General features: G+C 31.0%; 1 protein-coding gene across 11 annotated transcripts in view; it reads left to right on the top strand.

Annotated features, from left to right (window-relative positions):
- LOC134712498 (myosin-VIIa-like) overlaps positions 1–21,298 on the top strand; it is a 62,715-nt gene that overhangs the window by 12,109 nt on the left and 29,308 nt on the right. For 6 of the 11 annotated variants that reach the window (XM_063574109.1, XM_063574114.1, XM_063574113.1 and 3 more), the window contains exons 3-21: positions 6,006–6,266; positions 6,846–7,030; positions 7,587–7,708; positions 8,325–8,581; positions 9,161–9,314; positions 9,837–9,913; positions 10,860–11,119; positions 11,766–11,844; positions 12,202–12,333; positions 12,998–13,133; positions 13,454–13,698; positions 14,008–14,253; positions 14,721–14,900; positions 16,963–17,058; positions 17,773–17,895; positions 18,178–18,285; positions 18,675–18,806; positions 20,025–20,087; positions 20,299–20,508. In XM_063574109.1, the coding sequence (XP_063430179.1) occupies positions 6,006–6,266; positions 6,846–7,030; positions 7,587–7,708; positions 8,325–8,581; positions 9,161–9,314; positions 9,837–9,913; positions 10,860–11,119; positions 11,766–11,844; positions 12,202–12,333; positions 12,998–13,133; positions 13,454–13,698; positions 14,008–14,253; positions 14,721–14,900; positions 16,963–17,058; positions 17,773–17,895; positions 18,178–18,285; positions 18,675–18,806; positions 20,025–20,087; positions 20,299–20,508 (3,066 nt within the window). The other 5 variants (XM_063574112.1, XM_063574107.1, XM_063574106.1 and 2 more) reach the window with 3 other exon arrangements.

The following is a 21,298-nucleotide window of genomic DNA, read 5'->3' as shown; positions in this document are numbered from 1 at the left end:
AAACCTTTTTTGTTTTATGACAACAAAACTATTGATAGCCAGCTATATTCAAAATTATTAACAAGACCTGAACTTTATTGTTATTATTATTGTTATTGTTATTGTTATTGTTATTATTATTATTATTTTTTTTTAATTGGTTATTACCAATAACATTTTTTGGGGAGAAAAGGGGGGACCGCTAGGGTAGGTACAATTGTTTCCTTAAAACACAATTGAATGACTAACTCAGTGTCACATGTTTTTGTCAAGTGTTCCTCAATATTTTCCATTCATTCATAATGAATTTCAATACATCTATCCAAAAAGTGCAACTTATTTTCAAATTATTCTAATACACCAAACATACCTTACGAAAAAGGATTTGTACAAGTAGAAAACTTTTGTACATAACTTTTTAAATTACATTTGGCAAATATGGTTATATCAGAATAACTTAAAACTGTTTTCACCAGAAAGGAGACTGACTTGGCTTTTAATAATAACTCTTACTAAAGTAATGCAGTCTATTCACAAAAATAAAGCAAACTGCACAAACTAAAACGCATAAGATGTTTACAAAAAAGATACTATATTACCAGGAAGAGACACACCTTCATCTAAAGGATAAAGTTTAAAATGTCTGGTATACATGTATAGTGAAAAGTGCACTTAATGTTATTTTGATATCTAGCTTTGTTATATAATGTTAGTGTACCTAAAGGTGTTGATATTTTCATGTCATTTCCTAATGAAAAGTCATGTAAATAGGCTAATGTTTGTTATATTGGGACTCATTACTGACAATTGGTATTTGAAACCTAGCAACCTAATTTAATGATAGGATTTCAGGAAGGCAGGAGGATGACAGTGCATGTATAAGTGATATGTCTGTGACTATGACTATGAACATGTAGCATTAGTATTAGAGAACTTTGCCCAATTGCAAAGGTTTCATTCATGCAAACCAAAGAGCTCTATTGTATGTGCTATTTTGTTTGAAATTGTAAAAGTTATGCCTCTTTGATTATTTATTAATTTTACTGTTGAAGCTTGATAAAAATGTGTAACAACTAATATTAATATTCTAGTAATGCAAATGCTAAAACAGACGTACTAGAGCATACACACAAATATGGAGAACAAAAATAATTCTGGGAGAACAAAATAGATGCTGATTTGATAGAATTTAAATTAAAGATTAATTTCTCATACATGTGTTTTGCTCAGCGTCTGAACACTTTAGGCCACCTTTTCATTGCTAGCATTTGATGTTAGTGTGAACCCCATCTCAATGTTGTCCAATATCTTATCCTCCTACCTACTTACCATACTTATCTCCCCTTATTGAGTTATCTTTGTCCTTTTTCATAGAATTAAAAAAAATAGTTGTTCTACTATGCTCTAGTTTTTAACAGTGGGTCAAGTCTATACTTTTAAAGATTTCCTATTTCCTATTTCAATTTCAATAATTATGTAATTCCTGAAGAAAATTGTTATCACCTGACCATGCAGTGAGCAAGTATACTTTGAAGTAATTTAAAAATTGTTATATCAACTTTGAATCTATCAAAACAGTCCTGGTATCTTTGTACTTTGTATTAGTTACCCATACATCTTTATATTAACCTATTAGGCATGTTTGGGGTGGAAGGATGTAAACAAATGCAGGTTCAAAGAAGTAAGTTGATTTTCTGCAGTCACTTCATCTATGTCTTCACCAGGATATATTGACTACCAGTGAATGGTCTAATGTGAAAGTTAGAAGTGAATATTGAGATAATTAAAAACTCAGAAGCATATTCTGACAAGCTAGCTTTAAAGACTATCATAATTGTTGGTAATGTTTATCTTTTCTCTGTTTGTTTAAGGTAAACATGACAGCATGCTTTTAATCTTTAAAATTTGTTCTATGGATTATCCATTAGCCATATCCAATCAAAGAATAACATGAAAAGTCAACACTCAGAATAAGAGTTATTTCTCTTCATTACAACAATACTGGTGGTTCAATGGTGTTAAAGGGTTTTGAGTATACCACCTTACATGCCTAGCCCTTCTGCACATATGAGACTTGAATCTCAGAGGGGGCAGTGTTATGCAACACTCTGCCACACATAACGTAATATCTGAGATAGCCATGACTTACTGTAAATCATGTATTTTATTTATCTGAAAAAGGCTGATGTCAGGAGTGTTATGTTTATTTGAACACATTTTGAATTTGGAATGTGTTCCTCTTGTGTGGCAGGACTTACATTCAAACACATCTTTTGTACACAGGATGACAGGAAGTTTGTGAACTTCATGTTGTTTAGTGTCCTTTTCAATGATTGACATGTTTTTGTTTTAAGTTTTCTGTTAAATGATTTAAAGGTTATTGGCTTAGTGTTCTGTGTATTCTGTTCAATTAATTATGAAATATTGTGTTTATGGTTTTGATCATTGATTTAAAGGCTATTGTGCCTAGTGTCTTCAGTGTTTTCAGTGTTCTGTTCAATGACCTTCAGGACTCTGTTAAATTATTTAAGGGCTATTGTTTTCAGTGTTCTGTTCCATGATTTTAAGGGCTATTGTTTTCAGTGTTCTGTTCAATGATTTTAAGGGCTATTGTTTTGAGTGTTCGGTTCAATGATTTTAAGGGCTATTGTTTTCAGTGTTCTGTTCAATGATTTTAAGGGCTATTGTTTTCAGTGTTCTGCTAAATGATTTAAAGGCTATTGTGCCGTGTGTTCTGGTCAATTATTTAAGGGCTTTTGTGTCTAGTGTTCTGTTGTCAATGATTTTAAGGTCTATTGTTTTCAGTGTTCTGTCCAATGATATAAAAGCTATTGTGCCTCGTGTTCTGTTCAATGATTTAAAGGCTATTTGTGCCTAGTGTTTTGTTAAATGATTTAAGGACTGTTGCACAATGTTTTCTGTTCAATTGTTTAAAGGCTATTGTGCTTAGTGTTCTTTTAAATGATATATGGCCTTTTCTGCTTTAATAGTTGTATGTACAATGATATGACGTGGACTGCTGTGCTTCGTGTTCTGTGCAATGATCTATAGAATATTGCAGTGATTGTTCTGATGATTTAGGGACTATTGTGGTCGTGTTCTGTGCAATGTTTTGATGACTGTTGTGTTTAGTGTTCAAACACATTGATTTATACATTGTTGCACATAGTGTTTTGTGTCATGATTTATAGACTTTTGTTTATTTTTTTTTGGTGTTGATTATCAATTGACAAAGGTGTTGTATAACCTATTACTTACAAGATTAGATCGCTTCTTCAGTGTCCTGTATTTTTTTCATCAGAAGGTTTTTCCCATATGGCTCTCAGCTGTTATAATATCTCTTCAAAATGATTGATATAAACATTGCTAGAAAATGGGCCTACATTTATTAAGTTTATGTTTAAAAACTTTGCATCTAGATATTTATGAAATCATTAAGTATTATTTCTGTGTAAATTGAATATATTTGATCTCTTTCTTCTATCCTTGATCACTTATGTTACTCAGATAGGTGAGAAACTGATACATCTGACTGAATAATAAAAATATGATATTGGATGAAGACAAATCAAACTTGCTTACACTTAGAATAATATTAACGTAAGTTGCAACCCTGAAAAACTTACAAGGCTGCACACACAAAAAAAAAATGCAAATATTGTATGTACCCCTATTGGGATATCTGAAAAGGAAATAGAATCACAAATTGCCTGAGATTTCAAAAATATAGAAACTAGAATAAAAATTATTTACCTCAAGTGCTATCTTGTGTCTGATGAGAGTAATAATCTGGTTCTCCATCCCGATACCATTATCTATATCAATTGACCAATTCCATTAAGCTGTTTATACGACTCTCCTTTATATGGAGGTTTTTATCACTAAAAACAAGATAATAGTGGGTCGTGCTGATAATCTAGTTTATAATTCTGAAAACAACCCACCGAACACCTTGGCACAAATTCATTGTAGTGATTCAAATATTTCAAAGTTCCACACCTTCCAACGGGAATTAACGTAAAATGTTGAACCTTAATGGTATTTTACATCATAAAATGCATGGAAAAATATTGGTATCAAATCAGAAATGAAACGGAATTATGAATATTCTAGTATTTAGTGTTCTTACAAAATAGGAATTAAAATTGTATAAAATATGGAAAAGAATGCTGAACATAATGTGTATCCACGACTACAGGTACATGTAAGTATCAATCAAAATTTGATGAAGTCAATTGATGAAATTTTGGAAAAAGATTTATTACTAAGATATATTTTAGCAAATAGGAATTAATGTAGTTGGAAAAAAAATGTATAGAATATAGTTAAAATAGGCCAATATATGAAAACATAAACATAACAAAGCATGAATGTTGATAGATCTGAAGCAATAACTACTGAAATAAAAAAAAAAAAGTGACAAACCAATCTGTTTCAGAGAGGAGATTCAAGTAAAATAACCCTAATAATCTAGATATACTGATTTCTTTAAAGTTGAATAACTTCTGATGTTGCAAAATAATTGTGCTAAATTTTAAAAGGATAAGAGTATTATACTGCAAAGGAGTTAGTTATCTAACAATTCATTCACATTGCAGATATAAATTTAAAGTCATAAGAAAATTTCTCATAACAACTAAGGAATTCGAAGCATTTTGCAAGTAAAGCAATACCTATAAAAATCAATCAGATTTAAATGTATTACCAATGTTTACATATAACTTTGACAGATAAAAGTATTCAGTCTGATGAATCAAGTGTAAGAGACCAGTTTGTAATATCTGTGATAGTATTGAACCAGTACAAACAGGGATTAAGTTTGTAGATCAATTTCCAAAAGGCCATGTGTATATTTGACATTGCAGATATACATGAACATGATTTCATTGTAGAATTGGGTTAATCTGATCTTTCTTGTCTAATATTTATAATCAAAAGAAAAGAAATTTCCAATAAAAGTTAATAACATGTTAAACAATGTATATTACTATGTGTTAGGGTTGTACATCTGTCAGCATAGGCGGATCCTGGGGGCCCGCCCCCCCCCCCCCCCCCCCCCCCCCCCTTTTTGTGGGAAAAATTTGGTTGATTATATAGGGAATCATTGAAGCATGACTGGAGCGGACCCCCTCTTAGGTCAGTCAGAGGCCCCCCTTAGGAAAAGTTCTGGATCTGCCACTGGTCAGCTGTTTTAAGTATAATGTCCTGTATTACATAGTGTTCTAGTTGATTGTGTCATGATTTGTATATCTAACTGAGCCAACAGCTCAGTTTAGTGCAACTTGCAGAGTATTGGTTATTTTACTTCTGGCCTAAACGATCTGCATTTGCTGTTAATATTTTGCCAGAACACCAACTTTTTTGGATCAGGTGTCAAAACCTATTTTACCTGATTGAGTTGGTATTTTATAAGCTATGGTACAAGAAGAAGAAAAAAGTGCAAATGGAATGATTTCATTGCAATAGTTTAAATAAGTCTTCAGTTGAATTGTCTATGTTCATGTTGTTTAACATAAAGAACTAAATTATAAATTAAAGCATGGATATGTTTTTTCTGGATTCCCCAGAGCAAAAATGAGGATTTCATGTACTTGCTTAATAAGATCTGTTAAATAAGTGAGAACCAATATCTAGCTTATTGTTGTTGTCTTTTGAAAAATTCAATGTTGAACTTGATCGTTTATATCTTTAAGGGTCTGATATGGAAAGTTGTCTCATTGACACTCATACCACATCTGCCTATATCTATCTACAACTTGTTTACACTCTGGGCATTTTAGCTTTTGCCTGAATGCCATATGGTATACAGACTTGTCTATTATAGGAGACTATGTTGACTTCTATGTTTTTTATTCTGGTTTGATTGTATTGTTCAGTTTCTACCATATCTCCATTTACACTTTACCAAGCATTTTTTTACATTACTGATGTTAATTATAACTTCAATTACATTTATTATTCTGAGTAAAGAACTAAATTGAGTTACTTATTTATTTATATTTCATTTTGATATTATTTACCTTTAGGGAGACCATGTGTGGCTGGAGCCAGAGACGAAGGGAGAATTTGTTGTGGCCATTGGAGGGAGGGTCAAGTTCACACAGTCTGGTAAGATCCAAGTGATCGATGATGATGGCAAAGAAGTATGGCTGGATGGGAAGACACAGATCAAACACATGCACCCTACATCAGTGGAAGGAATCGAAGACATGATTGGGTTAGGTGATCTAAACGAGGCTGGAATCCTGAGGAATTTGTTTACAAGATACATGGAAAATCTTATATACGTAAGTGAAGATACTGTCATTAATTAAAACTTCAATCTTACAAATTTGTACAAGAACAGGACCTGTTGGATATTTTGACTTTGTGGTTCTAACGGCTTGAATACCAGTTACTGTCAGAAAATGTGTATTTCCAAGTACCTGTTATAAAACAACAACAAAAAATAGGCCTTTTATTATATCTTATTGGCTGCTTACAATCTAAGTTTTTACAAATGAATTATTTTTTTGACAAAAGGTACCACTTGTAAACCAATTTTCATAACACTTTTGTTATTGAGTAAAAGACCTGTATACAGAAACTGATCATTAACCAGTAAAAAGAAAGTTGTCTTCCTTCTAAATTATGCTGCATCGAGAATAGGACTGCGAAAATTCTGTTCCCAGTAAAAAAACTGAAAGAATGTGGTAAATCTATGAATTCTACAGGAAATAGAATATACATTAATATATTATAACTAGATTGTTTTATAGATTCCTTGTTTGTAACATTAAATTGCTTGATATTAAATTATTTTTTGTAAATGACACATATAGTTTGGTTAATGATGAGTACTATATTTTTACCCTTTCACTTTACAGACATTCACAGGTTCCATCCTTGTAGCTGTTAACCCATACCAAGTTCTTCCTATCTACACCAGTGAACAGATTAAACTGTACAGTGACAGGAAAATAGGAGAGTTACCTCCTCATGTATTTGCCATAGCAGATAATTCATACTATAACATGAAAAGATACAGACATGACCAATGTATTATTATCAGGTAAGAGTTATCTTCCCATAGTTGATAATTCATACTATAACATGAAACGATACAGACATGACCAATGTATTATAATCAGGTGAGAGTTATCTCCCCATAGCAGATACATCATATTATAACATGAAACGATAGTCATGATTAATGTATTATTATGAGGTGAGAGTTATCTCCCCATATATTTGCAATTGCAGATAATTCATACCAAATTCAAATAATACAAGATATGTTCTTAAATTAAACCTATCACTCATTTGTGACTTCTGTTCATTTAGTTTTTAAAAAAAGTTTGATGAGACTTCGTCACCAAATTATTTATTAATGAACTGCACAAAAATTTCAAAAGATATTATGGATGCTTTCATTTTATTTGTCCTACCTTCAGTTTTAATAGTCAGATTCAGCTATTTTAGGTAGTAGGAATTTTATCTTTGAGTTTGAAAAGACACACTTATCAAATAAAAAATAAAGGTTTACATAGTTTTCTGGACTTTTTGTATTGAGCATTATGCCCAAAATATTTCCTAAGCTATTTGTAATTATAAATTTGTTATTTCAGTGGTGAATCAGGTGCTGGTAAAACAGAAAGTACAAAGCTAATTCTACAGTTCTTAGCTGCTGTCAGTGGTCATCACTCATGGATTGCTCAACAAATTCTAGAGGCTAACCCTATTATGGAAGGTAATAAATATCTAGCAATAATCAAATATGTACTGTTAATGATATACTTGGAGATATATTAATTTTGTTCAGAAAAGTTTGGCACGACAAAACTGCCTGCTCTTAATATGAATTTTACAAAAAAAATACCAAGTGTTAAGTTGTGCACCTCAAATTTATTGTTTGTCCAATTAACTTTTGGTGTTGAACAAGTGTTATATAAATCTAATGAAGCAAAGAGAAAGATCTGATTAGAATTCCATTGCATTAGAATTCAATCAGTTTTAACAGATATTGGTAATTCAAATACTTTCACCATTTTTTGTCATCCTTACATTATGTTTAACAACATTTGTTCAGATATAACTTATTTGACCGGTTGATGCATTTTCTTTTCTAATTAGACAAACATCATTAGCAGCTTTAATCACATGTTAGTCTGTGTATAATGATACTTTGTCCCATTATCCTAGCTCCTGTCTTTGAGCTTATGCTTATTTGCAGGTTCATTCTACATTATTCTGTTACAAATTCACAAGCCCTGAAAATGAGTAATGAATTATTGACATCTAACTTATATTAAATTTAAATTTAAATACCGACTTAAAAAAATATTTATAAACATGTTGTTTTTCAGCCTTTGGAAATGCCAAGACCATTAGAAATGACAATTCTAGTAGATTTGGTAAATACATAGACATTCACTTCAATGAGAAAGGAACAATAGAGGGCTCAAGAATAGAACAATACTTGTTAGAGAAGTCGAGAATAGTTAACCAGGCACATGATGAGAGGAATTATCATATATTCTACTGTATGTTGGCTGGACTGTCAGCTGATGAAAGAAAACAGTTAGATCTCAAAGATGCAACCCATTATTATTATCTAACACAGGTGAGACACATATGAACTTAATGTCGTGGATCATTAGAGATGGGATTTAAAATTGTATTATTGAAATGTATTTTGATTTTTTTTTTCGTCGAAACTAACAGCACAAATGTAGATGTAGTCGCCACACAAATACAAGAGTTGTAACATAAAAAATTTGAAGATTTGAACTTCTTTCTAGCTACACATAAAATTGTAATCAGGGGCTGAAATGTCCAAGTGGTTAAAGTAGTTCATTTACAGCTTTCACTAGCCTGTCAATTCCATCACCAATGTAAGTGGTTACTGTCTGGGTACTCAAGCTCCGTCCACTTAAAGAAAGACGCTCTGGTAGAGATAAGGGCTCGGAAAATGGTGTTTAACACTAAAAAGCAAACATACAATTTTTAAACTAAACCTTAAAGGCTACTGGTGGTCACTTCTTTCTACTGGTAGTATTACTTTTGCCAAAGTGTGTTTTCTGTTTGACTCTGCAGGATAAAAATGTTGAAGAACTATTATTTTGGGGATTTTGTTCAATGTATAGAATAAATGTGAAAACAACCATGTTTTTAAATGAACCATATTTGTTTTTGTTTGCAGGGAGGAGACATTAGTGTGGAACAGAGGGATGACGGAAAAGAATTTGCTGACATCCGATCAGCTATGAAAGTATTGACATTTAGTGATGCAGAAATCTGGGAAATTTTCAAAATTCTGTCTTTTCTACTTCATATTGGAAATATAAAATACAGTGGTAAGAATTAGATGTTTAAAATAAAGGTAAGAGAAGATCATAATATACATGTATATATAAATTTTCCTTTAATCTTACTGACTGATAAATTCCATTCTCAGCACAGTAGAGTGATATGAAAAATTATTGCAAGAAACTAAGGGCACACTTGCTGTTGTCAATGAAATTATGACATAGGTACCATAGCAATAAACAGATTATCATCTATTGCTTTTCTCACTTTCGTAGTACTGGCTCAAGTGAGAAAATAATCTTTTAAATATATTGATAATAAAGGCTTATGATATAGATAAAGCGGAATATAGATTTGTAAAAGGAAAATCTCATAAGTTGACAATACAATGGGTAAAAACGAAAAAAAATATACTAAAAAACAAACAGCACTACAGAAAACATATAAAACTAAACACGGAGCAACACAAACCTCAATAAACCCTGAGTGATCTCAGGTGTTAAAAATTCATTTGGTTTCCTGTAATTTGACATTGATTTTATGACATTTGATATTTTTTTATTTACCAGAAATTGAAATGGACAATATTGAAGCCAGTGAAATCATAGATATACAGTATGTCAACAAAGCTGGAAAATCATTAGAGGTAAGAAATAGTATAATAGAAAACAAAGGTAATTCTGCATACAAAAATATTTTTATGTATAGCATTTAATTTAACCCTAAAAAGGAAAGCAAGAATTCTGTTTTTCTTACACACCATGTAATATGGATTTTGTTATTTTGAGGACAAGTTATATTGTATTGGAACAAGTTCACCCATACTCACAAAACCCACACAAGTTAATTTTCAACAAAAAAACAATAAATCCTCAGTTTTGAGATATAAAACTGGATTGGCTTTTTTAACTACTAAATATGATAACTCTACAAAATATCAGGCAAAGTTACATTATGAGTCGTGGTTGAATGATATGAATAGACTATTTTCATATTACTGACTTTTGATTTGGGTTATATAATTTGACGACTTTTTACCTTTGACATCCTGGTACTCGGTCAAGTAAGAGCAACCAAAATAAGTAAAATCAAACACATAATTTGTAATTTGAGGGGAAAGTTTACTTTTTTAGATGATTTTGTAGTGAAAAAAAAATGTTAAGCAGGTACTTTTTCCCCCAAATTGTACCGATTGAAAGATTGGTTTTACTTCTTTAGCTTGCTCTTACCTGACTTGGTACCATAATGGTCAAGATAACCAGTTGACAAACTATATAATGTGGAGTCAAATGTCGGTAATATGGAAATAGTCTATTGAGAGATTATGTGTCAACTAACAGTGTTATCATTCCACTAGTACCAAATTAAAGGCAAATTTACAGAGTTTGCTGCTTTTGAAGTTGTTTTCTTGAATAACTTCCATTATTCATTCTCTGAGTGATAAAGTTGAATGAGATAAATTCTGCTCCTTACAAAAAAACAGCCATAAAACTTGAAATGTAGCATAGGTTGTTTTGAAAATATTTTTTTAAAGTTTGAATGTATTTATAAATAATAAATTTATTTTAAAAATATATTTTTTTAACTTATAGGTCAGAGCTCAAGATTTGATAGATGCATTGACAACCAGGACAATCATAACACGAGGAGAAAGTGTGACTGTTACCATGCCACCAGAAGGGTCATGTGATGTCAGAGATGCCTTTGTGAAAGGTGTCTATGGTAGAATGTTTGTGTGGATTGTAGACAAGATTAACTTGGCCATATACAAACCTAAGAAATCTCCAAACCAGTTTAGATCTAGTATTGGTGTGCTGGATATATTTGGATTTGAAAGTTTTGATCACAACAGGTACTTTTTTAATAGAAATTCAAATCTTTATATTATTTATAGAGTTTTGATGGTGATTTAAATGTTCACTGGTGCATTAAAATTGTTACAAGCTAACTAATTGATGTTTCATGCTTAAATTTCAATTATTATCAGTTATTTTAAATTGTATGAAACAATTTATGTCCTATAAAAATGCTTAATCTCATATGTAAGGTTCATGCCACAACATTAATTCAGCAAAAAGGGAAGAAAGTTTCTGGAAATGTGTGAAAAGGAAAGAAGCTTGCAAGGGGTCAATCAAAAAACCAAAAAGTCAAAAGATAAGCAAGCCAAAAAATGACCTCAAAAACTGTGAAATAGACAACAACAGTCCATAAAACACTACACAAATGACTAAAAATTGGACAACATGCACCCTACCAAACACCAAGAATAAACTCAGTTGTTCAGTGCCAAGTTTATATAATATTGTGAATATAGGTGCAATGCAGGATTAATCTTCCAACTAAATTTCTGTCTTACAGAATAAATAATTTTTATGGAAATTAACTATGAAACAAATATGCTGTGCTAGACAGTAAAAATACTTTCATGAATAAAAAAAACCAAATATTTACAATTATATTTAATATGCTTTCTATCATATTGCTTCATTTATTTCCAGCTTTGAACAGCTGTGTATTAACTATGCCAATGAAAATCTTCAACAGTTCTTTGTTCAACATATATTTAAACTTGAACAGGTTTGTTTTATGTTTATTCATTACTTTAAATTCTTTTAATAGAACAGTGCTTTTAAATATATCTAATAACTCTATACAATGAAAATAAAAGACCTGATTATATACCACCAACCTATGTCATACAGGAAGTAAACAAAAGTTATGTGTAATTATTATAGATTATACTATATGCATTTTCATATTGGCCTTTAGTATCAACCTGAATATACTTAATTTCTTTTTAAAGATGTGCTTATTGAAGACTACACTACAGAAGCTAAAGAACATATATAATGTTGATTGCATAAAATCAAGCACAAATTTGATGGTCTTTTTAAAATTCATCAATGAATAATTTATAAATTATTTTTTTAACAGGAAGAATATAATAATGAAGGCATCAGTTGGAAACACATAGAATTCATTGACAATCAAGATACACTGGATTTGATTGGTGCAAAACCAATGAATATTATATCGCTGGTCGATGAAGAGAGTAAATTTCCTAAGGTAAGACCATGAAGAAAAAAAGATGGGGAACAAACATCAACGAGACAGTAACCCAACATTACAAAAAATGGTCTATAATCACTAGCAAATATACAAATTGTCAAGCTTTGAATTACCAACAGTCATGAAAAATAGGAAATAAAGTCAAAGTCTGGAACATTGATCTTTTTACCGATTTCATGGAACACATTAAATAACGAACCTTTTTCACTGCTGCACCTGAAATAAAAATGGCAAAACATGTTGCACGAAAAATAACCCTTTACCACCCTCTGTCATCTTTGCTAAATTTACTAAATAACACAATAGCATCAAAATATAACTAAATTCAACCACTGATAAGAGTTTTGCATATAGATAGGTACACAAACATGTTCTTTGACAAATTTTAATGTTCTATTTAAGTTTAATGTATAAACTCATCATAGATATCAGACAAAATGCTTGTACGCCAGACACTCTTTTTGACTAAAAAAAACTTGTTAGCAATGATTGAATCAGAAGTTCAAAAAGTCCAAATAAAGTACAAAGATTTAAAGCATTGACAACTCAAAATTCTGAAAGGATAAAGGAAACAAGTTTATTTACATAACTTATTCCTATTTGTATTAGTAGTTGGTTGTCTAAATATAAAATTTAAAGTTATCAATAATTATTTTAACAGGGCACAGATCAGACTATGTTGAACAAACTTCATCAACAGCATGGTACTAATAAAAATTATATTAAACCTAAAGCAGAAATCAGTGTCATGTTTGGTCTCAACCACTTTGCTGGATTGGTGTTCTATGATTGTAGAGGTATGGTTATTTCAAAATTATAATTGTGTGTTTACTTGAGTTTTGCATATGTTATAGCAAACAAGTTCATGATGAGTTGTAAAAAAAAAATGTCACTAACAAATTTAATTTGATTTTGAAGTCATATTTCATACTGTTTGTTGTAAATAAAGCTGATTTTGTAACAGATCTTTTCAAGTTACATAAGCTAGCAGTAACTTTTTTGCATCAGATTCTTTTTCTCTGATTATCTAGAAGGCTTGGTCAGTTGGTCATATTGCAGATGTCATTACATGATTTTTATATATAATTTTAAGATGTATATAATTCTATATCAACAGGCTTTTTGGAGAAGAATCGAGACACATTTAGTCCAGATCTTTTACAGTTGATTCAGTCTTCTAGCAATAAATTCATTGTGAATCTATTTAAACATGACATAGAAATAGGAGCAGACACAAGAAAGAGAGCACCAACTCTTGGAGCCCAGTTCAAAAAATCTCTAGACTCATTGATGAAGACATTAGAAGCTTGTCAACCATTCTTTGTTAGATGTATCAAACCTAATGAATATAAGCGGCCATTGGTAAGTTTCAAAATATTTTGTTTCTGTTATAGACAGAAAAAATATTACAGTCATTCCTTAAATACCTTTTACTTCAAAATATACATTAACCAATAAAAAAAATACATTATAAATTTGTTGAAGCTTTGGTTTATCAGTATTCATAATGCTAAATGTTATTGAACGATTACTAAACTATAGCAACTGAAAAGGGAAATATTTGTGACATGTAACTCATTAATGTGTTATCATCCTTCATATTTATGTAATATTTGCTGCTGGACAGTAAGCAATTGTCAATCAATATCAGTAATTTATGTCTTTCTTCAGGATTTTGACCGAGAACTATGCTGTAAACAGTTAAGATATTCTGGTATGATGGAGACTATCAGAATCAGAAGAGCAGGGTATCCCATAAGACATAGATTTAGGGACTTTGTAGACCGATACAGAATATTAGCAAATGGCATTGGACCATCTCATAAAGAAGATTGTCGGTTGGCATCAGAAAAAATATGTAAAGCTGTTTTACAGGGAATGGATTTTCAACTTGGTAGAACTAAAGTTTTCTTAAAGGTGTGTCATATTGTTTATTGTTGCCTTACCTGTAAGCTATAAAAAAAAAATTGTATATTTTCTGTGTTTTCGTATTTAATTGTATTTAACTTTAAGCACTTGTTTCCATTCAATTTCAATGGATTTGCTATGTTTATCTCAAGGGTTGTGGCTGTATATCAAACAAAAAGTTGATATATATTTGTATGTTTACATCAAAATGTAAGAAATAAATAATACAATGAAAAAAAATTGTGTCTATTGATAGTTTATACAAATTATAAAACTGTTTTTTTAGGCACATATTTATCAGTTTGAGTTATCAACTGTTAAATTGAATATGATTTAATGATGTTATTTACTTTTAAAAGCTGCTTTTCAAATACATAGCAAGAACAACAATAAACTTTTTAAACATAAAAGTTAAAAAATTTAAATGCTTATTACAGTATGCATTGATTTTCATATTCTAATATTAAATTTTTAAGGATGCTCAAGATGTGTATCTAGAACAACAAAGAGAACTCGCCTTAACAAGGAAAATTCTAATTCTGCAAAAGACCATTAGAGCGTGGCATTGCAGGAGAAGATTCTTGAAAATGAAGGGAAGTTGTGTCACTATACAGACTACTTGGAGATCATACATTGAAAGAAAACGCTTCTTATTGGTAAGTTGCTGGAACAGTTTCTTCATTGGTTTAGGTTTTACAACTTGGTAAAAAAAAAAATTACCTAAGGGAGAAATATAATAAAGTACTGTTGATTTTACATCATCAAGCCAGGTTGTTAAAAGCTACTAATTAAGATGTCACTAAGAACCAAATGAATAAAAAGACTGATAATTCAGTGAGAGGAAACAAAAAGACTGATAATTCAGTGAGAGGAAACAAAACACTGATAATTCAGTGAGAGGAAACAAAACACTGATAATTCAGTGAGAGGAAATAAAACACTGATAATTCAGTGAGAGGAAACAAAACACTGATAATTCAGTGAGAGGAAACAAAAAGACTGATAATTCAGTGGGAGGAAACAAAAATACTGGATATGAGTAATGTCATTACAAAGGAAGGGAGTAATTGTTTGATACTGTCTGTCCTTCCATTCTATCAAAATTTCTTTCACATTTTTCTTGGGATCTACAAATCAGAGCTCCCTAGAATGAGATATCAGTATTATTATAAGCATGCTATACAATGTGGTTTGTTTTAACGTCCGTTTCTCCTAAACTTACAGTTTACCTAATACTCCAAGCTTTAGGTGTAATACCATCATTGATCTTCCCCTATTAGTCTTTGTTAAATTTGCACTTTTCAAAAAAATGTGCAGAATTTATCTTTGTTTCAAATAAAGAAATACTTGACAAGAGTAAAGTTTTATCCTGTCCAGTACTATAGAAAAAAATCACATAACATTTCATTGAATATAAGAAACTAACCATCACTGGAAGTTAACCAATTAAATTTCTCCCCTTACATACCTGTCAACCTGTGACGATGAAAATGCAGGTCATGACCTGCATTGAAGAATCAAATCTCAGGTCATAACGCGTACGAAGTTTTTCGAGCTGAATTTCAGTATTTATGGTACATTTTCTTACAATGTATATCAAAGATACCAAAACATCAATGCATGTTCACTTGGTTCAGTCATTTTAAATCTTATTAATTTTTGTTTCATTGCACTCATAAAGATTTTTATAAATATGTGTAACTCAGTATTGTATCCTTTACTTTTTGGTATCATCATCCACTACCATTTTTCAAATATCTAATGTAATTTTAGAAAGTGTAAGGTTATTAGCTTTGTTGTCTTTCAATCAAATTGTAACCTATTTCATAGGGAAATTAGAATATGATAAAATATAGTAATACAGTAAAAGGGAGTATAAATGTAAAAAATAATTTTCAACTTTTTTTTAAATATTGTATAAAGGTATAAAAATATTGAAAAGTTATTTTTCAATATGTATTTGAATTTTATATTTTTAATGATTTAATCTCTTTCACCCATAAAACGTAAATATAAGGAATAACTTTGAATGGTGACAAATAAGGGGAAGTAACTAGTTGAAATATATTTGTTTATGTTTATTGTGCAATTTATTTACGACCTAAAGCTTAGGTAATTGGTGTTAATGAACAGTGTGTTTGACACCAAAGCTGTCAAATGAAGCCATGCACTTAATGGGTCACTTAATTTGACAGTTTACATAGCTAGATGAACTTCCTGTTCATGGAAGAATTACGAATTTGCCGGTATTTCAAAGGAATATTACTTATGAAATCAATCTCAAGGCTAAGAAATACGGGTGAAATCGGGTCATTTTCGGAATTCCCGGGTTATTTCAATGACCCGGCGGGTGTCCGGGTGATCCCTCAGAATTGTCAAAATCTTGGGTCACACCCGCAGAAAACGGGTCAGTTGACAGGTATGCCCTTACTTAACTGTGTACAAGATTTAGTTACCATGTAATCTCAACTTTACAAAATAATCTATAGAAACCTCAAATAAAAAAATAATGGTGCTTTGAAATACCCAAGACATATGTTTATGAAACAGAAATATTTTTACTGCAATAAAATGTAGGATTAATTACCTACAACTGTCAAATTCAAGGAAATATTTTTTTTCAACCTATTTTCGTATACAACCGGATGTGACATACCATGATTTGATGGTATTACACCTTTAGTTATATTAGTCTATATTGTGGTGTCTTTATTACAGATGAGACAGGGTTACCAGAGATTACAAGCTATGATCAGATCCAGAATTCTAACAGCCAGGTTTAATGCTATGAGAGGAATCATCATTGATGTTCAGGTTAGTAGATACCGAAATAATGTCATAACTGACCCCCCCTCCCCCCCCCCCCCCAGACAGGGTTACCAGAGATTACAAGCTATGATTAGATCCAGAATTCTAACAGCCAGGTTTAATGCTATGAGAGGAATCATCATTGACGTTCAGGTGAGTAGATACCTAAATAATGTCATAACTGACCCCCCCTCCCAGACAGGGTTACCAGAGATTACCAGCTATGATCAGATCCAGAATTCTAACAGCCAGGTTTAATGCTATGAGAGGAATCATCATTGATGTTCAGGTGAGTAGATACTCAAATGATGTCATAACTGACCCTCCCCCCCCCCCCCCCCCCCAATTTTCTCTTGTTATTTTATTTTCAGTGTTGACAATGAATTTCCTAGAGTATTGATATGATAGCTCAATATATTTGACAAATTTTAAAGTTTTAGGACAATAAAGGTAAATTTCAATAAATGTTGATATGATAATGTGCAGAAGTTATTTGATAAGCATGAGACTTGGTTTTACGACAATTAAAATGAATCCTGATGAATATTGATTGCAGATTGAAAGAAAAATTGTCAACATTTTTAATAAACTTGATCTCTGGCGGTCATCTCATTTGCAGACCCTATATTTAGTTGAGATGGGATCAAACTATTATACAAGTGTAACTATTTCAGTGCTATCAATTAACAGAGAAAATAATTATAACATATTTTATTACAGAGATACTGCCGAGGCTTCATAGTACGGAAATGGGCCTCCAGGAGAATGGAGTCAGTAGTTAAGATTCAGGCTTTAGTCAGAACAATGATAGCACAGAAAAAATACAGAAGACAGAAAATAGAAGTATGTAAAAGTTGGTTTTAGATTTCTAAAGAAAAAGTAGTATTCAAGACTTGTTTTTTTCCCCTATTTTTGAATATCATTGAAAGAAAGTTTATATCATAAAGGTTTGAATTTCAAGGAAGCATACATGCAAAATAAATTGATACACAATTTTGCAACTTTAAGAAAAAAAGTGTTGCTTCATAGTTTTATTCCTACGAACCCTATAACCAATATTCATGATATTTATTGCCTATTAAATCCATTTTATATTAACATATATAATATTGTTTCATATTACAGTACAGAAAACGTGTAGAAGCAGAACAACTGAAAAAACAAGAGGAAGCTGTTCTGAAAAAGAAGATGACTGACAAAAAGGCTAAAATTGAAGCCGAGAAAATTTACCAGGTACAATTTTCTAATTCAGTTTTATGATCACATTTTGTTAGACTTTTAAAGTCTTTTTGATATAGAATCTTTGTAAGAGATAAAACACAAAAGCATAAAAGTAAGAAAATCTATTCTAGTTTTAGTATTCAAATTTATATTTTCTATAGGAATAAAAAAAAAAGGAAATGGATTCTTATGCAAGTGAAAAATTAGAAAACTGGTAGATTACAATATTGTAAGCCCTCTTTTATTGGGAAAGGAAAATTAGTTTCTTATATGAGAATTTCTTTCCCCCCAGTAGCACAGGTTTAAAATATTTTAACAGATCAATGAGGAAAAAAATGTCCTATGAACTGTATATGAACATTTGGCAAGATTGATGAAAACTATTTTGATGAAATTTATAGGAGCGTTTGGCAAGAATTGGGGATGAAGTCATTATGGCTGAAGTTGAAGATAAAAAGAGGGCTGAACAGAAGAAAAAAGAGATTGCAGAAGCAGAGAGATTGAAGGATGAACCTGTCAGTGAAAGTAAACTGGTAGGTGAAACTTGTGTGTGAATTTTCCAAAGTGTGAAATATGCGACTGCAACTGAAAATTTATAAATATCATATTTCAATTGATGAGAGTCTGCTGATTCTATAGGTAGTCTGATGATTTTGTACCCAAGAAAATGTTAGCAGATAAAAAATGAATGAAGGTCACAGTGAGGTTTTGGGAAAACAAACTTTTTTTCCATTAGCATGAATATATTGTAGAAGCAGAAATTTTCTTAGAGGATTTAGTTTCGTTTATTTCCTGGAAAGAATATATCCATAAAATTAAAACTCCGACGTTTAAACTTCATATTATATCACTTCTTTTTACTGGAAACCATGAAATTAAATCCCAATGAAATACTATATAAAGGCAAAACCAAGAAACTTTAACCGAGGGACTTTTTATACTAACGGGACTTGTCTATTGATTTTAACTGATTGCTAAGGCGCCTGTTTCAAGCTGCCACCCAACAATAAACCTATTTTTCTCTGATATACGATGCTATTAGTTATTTGTGTATTGCGTACATTGTTGTTTAATAATTATTATTATAGCCATTTACAATGACAAAAAATATAAAATTTTGAAAGAATAATGAATTATTCAACTTAGATGTATTATTTTGAAGAACTTTCTAGTTGTGTAAAATGGTTTACATATCAAACAAGATGGCTGCTACTGAAAGTTAATCGAACATATACCTAGAAATTCAGAGATTAATATTTAAAAAATGATCCTAGAAAACTTTTGAAAAACAGCATTTTGCAATGACAAAATGTATAAAATTTCATAAAACAACTTTTTGTTAAACTTGAGTATATAGTTATGAAGAAAACATTGCAAATGTGAAATGATTTTCTATAAAGTCACATGATATCAGCTACAGCCGAGATCTGTCTGATAATTTGTATAGACATCGTTATAAGTGACCAGTCCCGTTAGTATAGAAAGTCACTCTTTAACCCCACAAAAATTAATGTTTCTACAGTAATTTAAAACTATTTAAGGTGGTTCCTAACACTACAGACAGGTTACTCTGTAAAATCAGCTAAACATTTGAATTACATTGTGCTGTTAAGGGAAAATTAAGCTTCTCAATGATCAAAATTAGTGTTTGTCAAACTGCTATATAACCTGTGTAGTTAATTTTAGTGAAGGTGTTGGGTACCACCTTAATTCTTTGAGATAAATTTTAATGATTGACTTTTGTATTTTAGATTGATGAGTTATTTGGAGACGTTCATGATAGAGATACTGGAGAGGGACCTGTGTCTTTTAAGGTAAGCGTTGACAAAGACTATAAGTAGGGGTAACACTAAAACTCATATAAAATTATGAGATTTGAAAGATTGCTTTTTAGTGCAAAAAATGTTAACCTTCATTGACTGGAATAAAAAGATAGAAATTTGAAATCAAAACTTTTTTAAATGTTCTTGTTCTAGGTAAAGCATACTACATCCCCCTATTTTTATATTGTGAATTTATATTCAGGATTTAGAACACAGAAGAAGAGAGATAATGAATGGAGAGCTAGATTTAGATGCCCCTCCCCTCCCAATGCCGGAGGATGAGGAGGACATATCAGAATATAAGTTTGCTAAGTTTACTGCTATGTACTTCCAAGGGAATAATAATCATACTTACATCAGACGAACATTAAAAGAACCATTACTGCCATTGAAGAATGATGGAGATAAGCTGGTAAGAATCTGAATTTTCTCAACTATGCTTGGCTATTATACTGAAAAGCTTGCCTCTTAATAAAGTCTACCTTCCATTGTTGTCTTTTAAGTCAGATGATTGACAGCTGATCAAAAGATTCTAAAATAGCCCAAATGATAAACATTCATATTTCATTTTTTTTTTTATTGAATGAATTACTCATTACAATGTTTTGCAGATTGATCCTTCTTAACTTTCATAAATGAAAATATGAGCGAACATTTCTGATAATATTTATACTATCTAAATAAAACACAATTTTGTTAACACTTTCCTTACTGAATTGTTTTTTTCCGCGACGTTGTGTGACCTGATCAAATTTCCGCGCGCAGTTTGCCTGGCCTGAATTAATTTGACGTGTGAATGGGAAAAAAAATGACGTTTTAGAAAAAACGTGTGTATCTTTGTTGTTTCTCATCAAATCGGTTTCAAACTCGATATTGTTACACATAAGTATCAAAGGAGTGTTGCAATATATATAAATTTACATGACAATACCTACTTTTGATTTTGTTTAACCTTTTGTGGAAAGAAAATGACGTTTGATTTGCAAAATCTATTTTTTTTTGTGACCGGTTTACATTTTTGCCTCCCATCTTCTAAATTAACAATACAAACGGTAATTAACAATTTCGAGTGTTCCTTTATCGAAGTTTTATAGAAAAAAATAACTCCAGAGTCAAAATTCTAGCTTATTAGTCAGAATAAATACGAATGAAAATGGTTTGTCAAATTCCGCGGCGGCCATTTTTTTACCTGTACAATGCAA

The sequence above is a fragment of the Mytilus trossulus genome, chromosome 3 (genome assembly GCF_036588685.1).
Source record: "Mytilus trossulus isolate FHL-02 chromosome 3, PNRI_Mtr1.1.1.hap1, whole genome shotgun sequence".
Taxonomy (NCBI): Eukaryota; Metazoa; Mollusca; class Bivalvia; order Mytilida; family Mytilidae; genus Mytilus; species Mytilus trossulus.
Note: the sequence above shows the minus strand (reverse complement) of the source record. Positions and strands in the feature narration are given on the sequence as shown.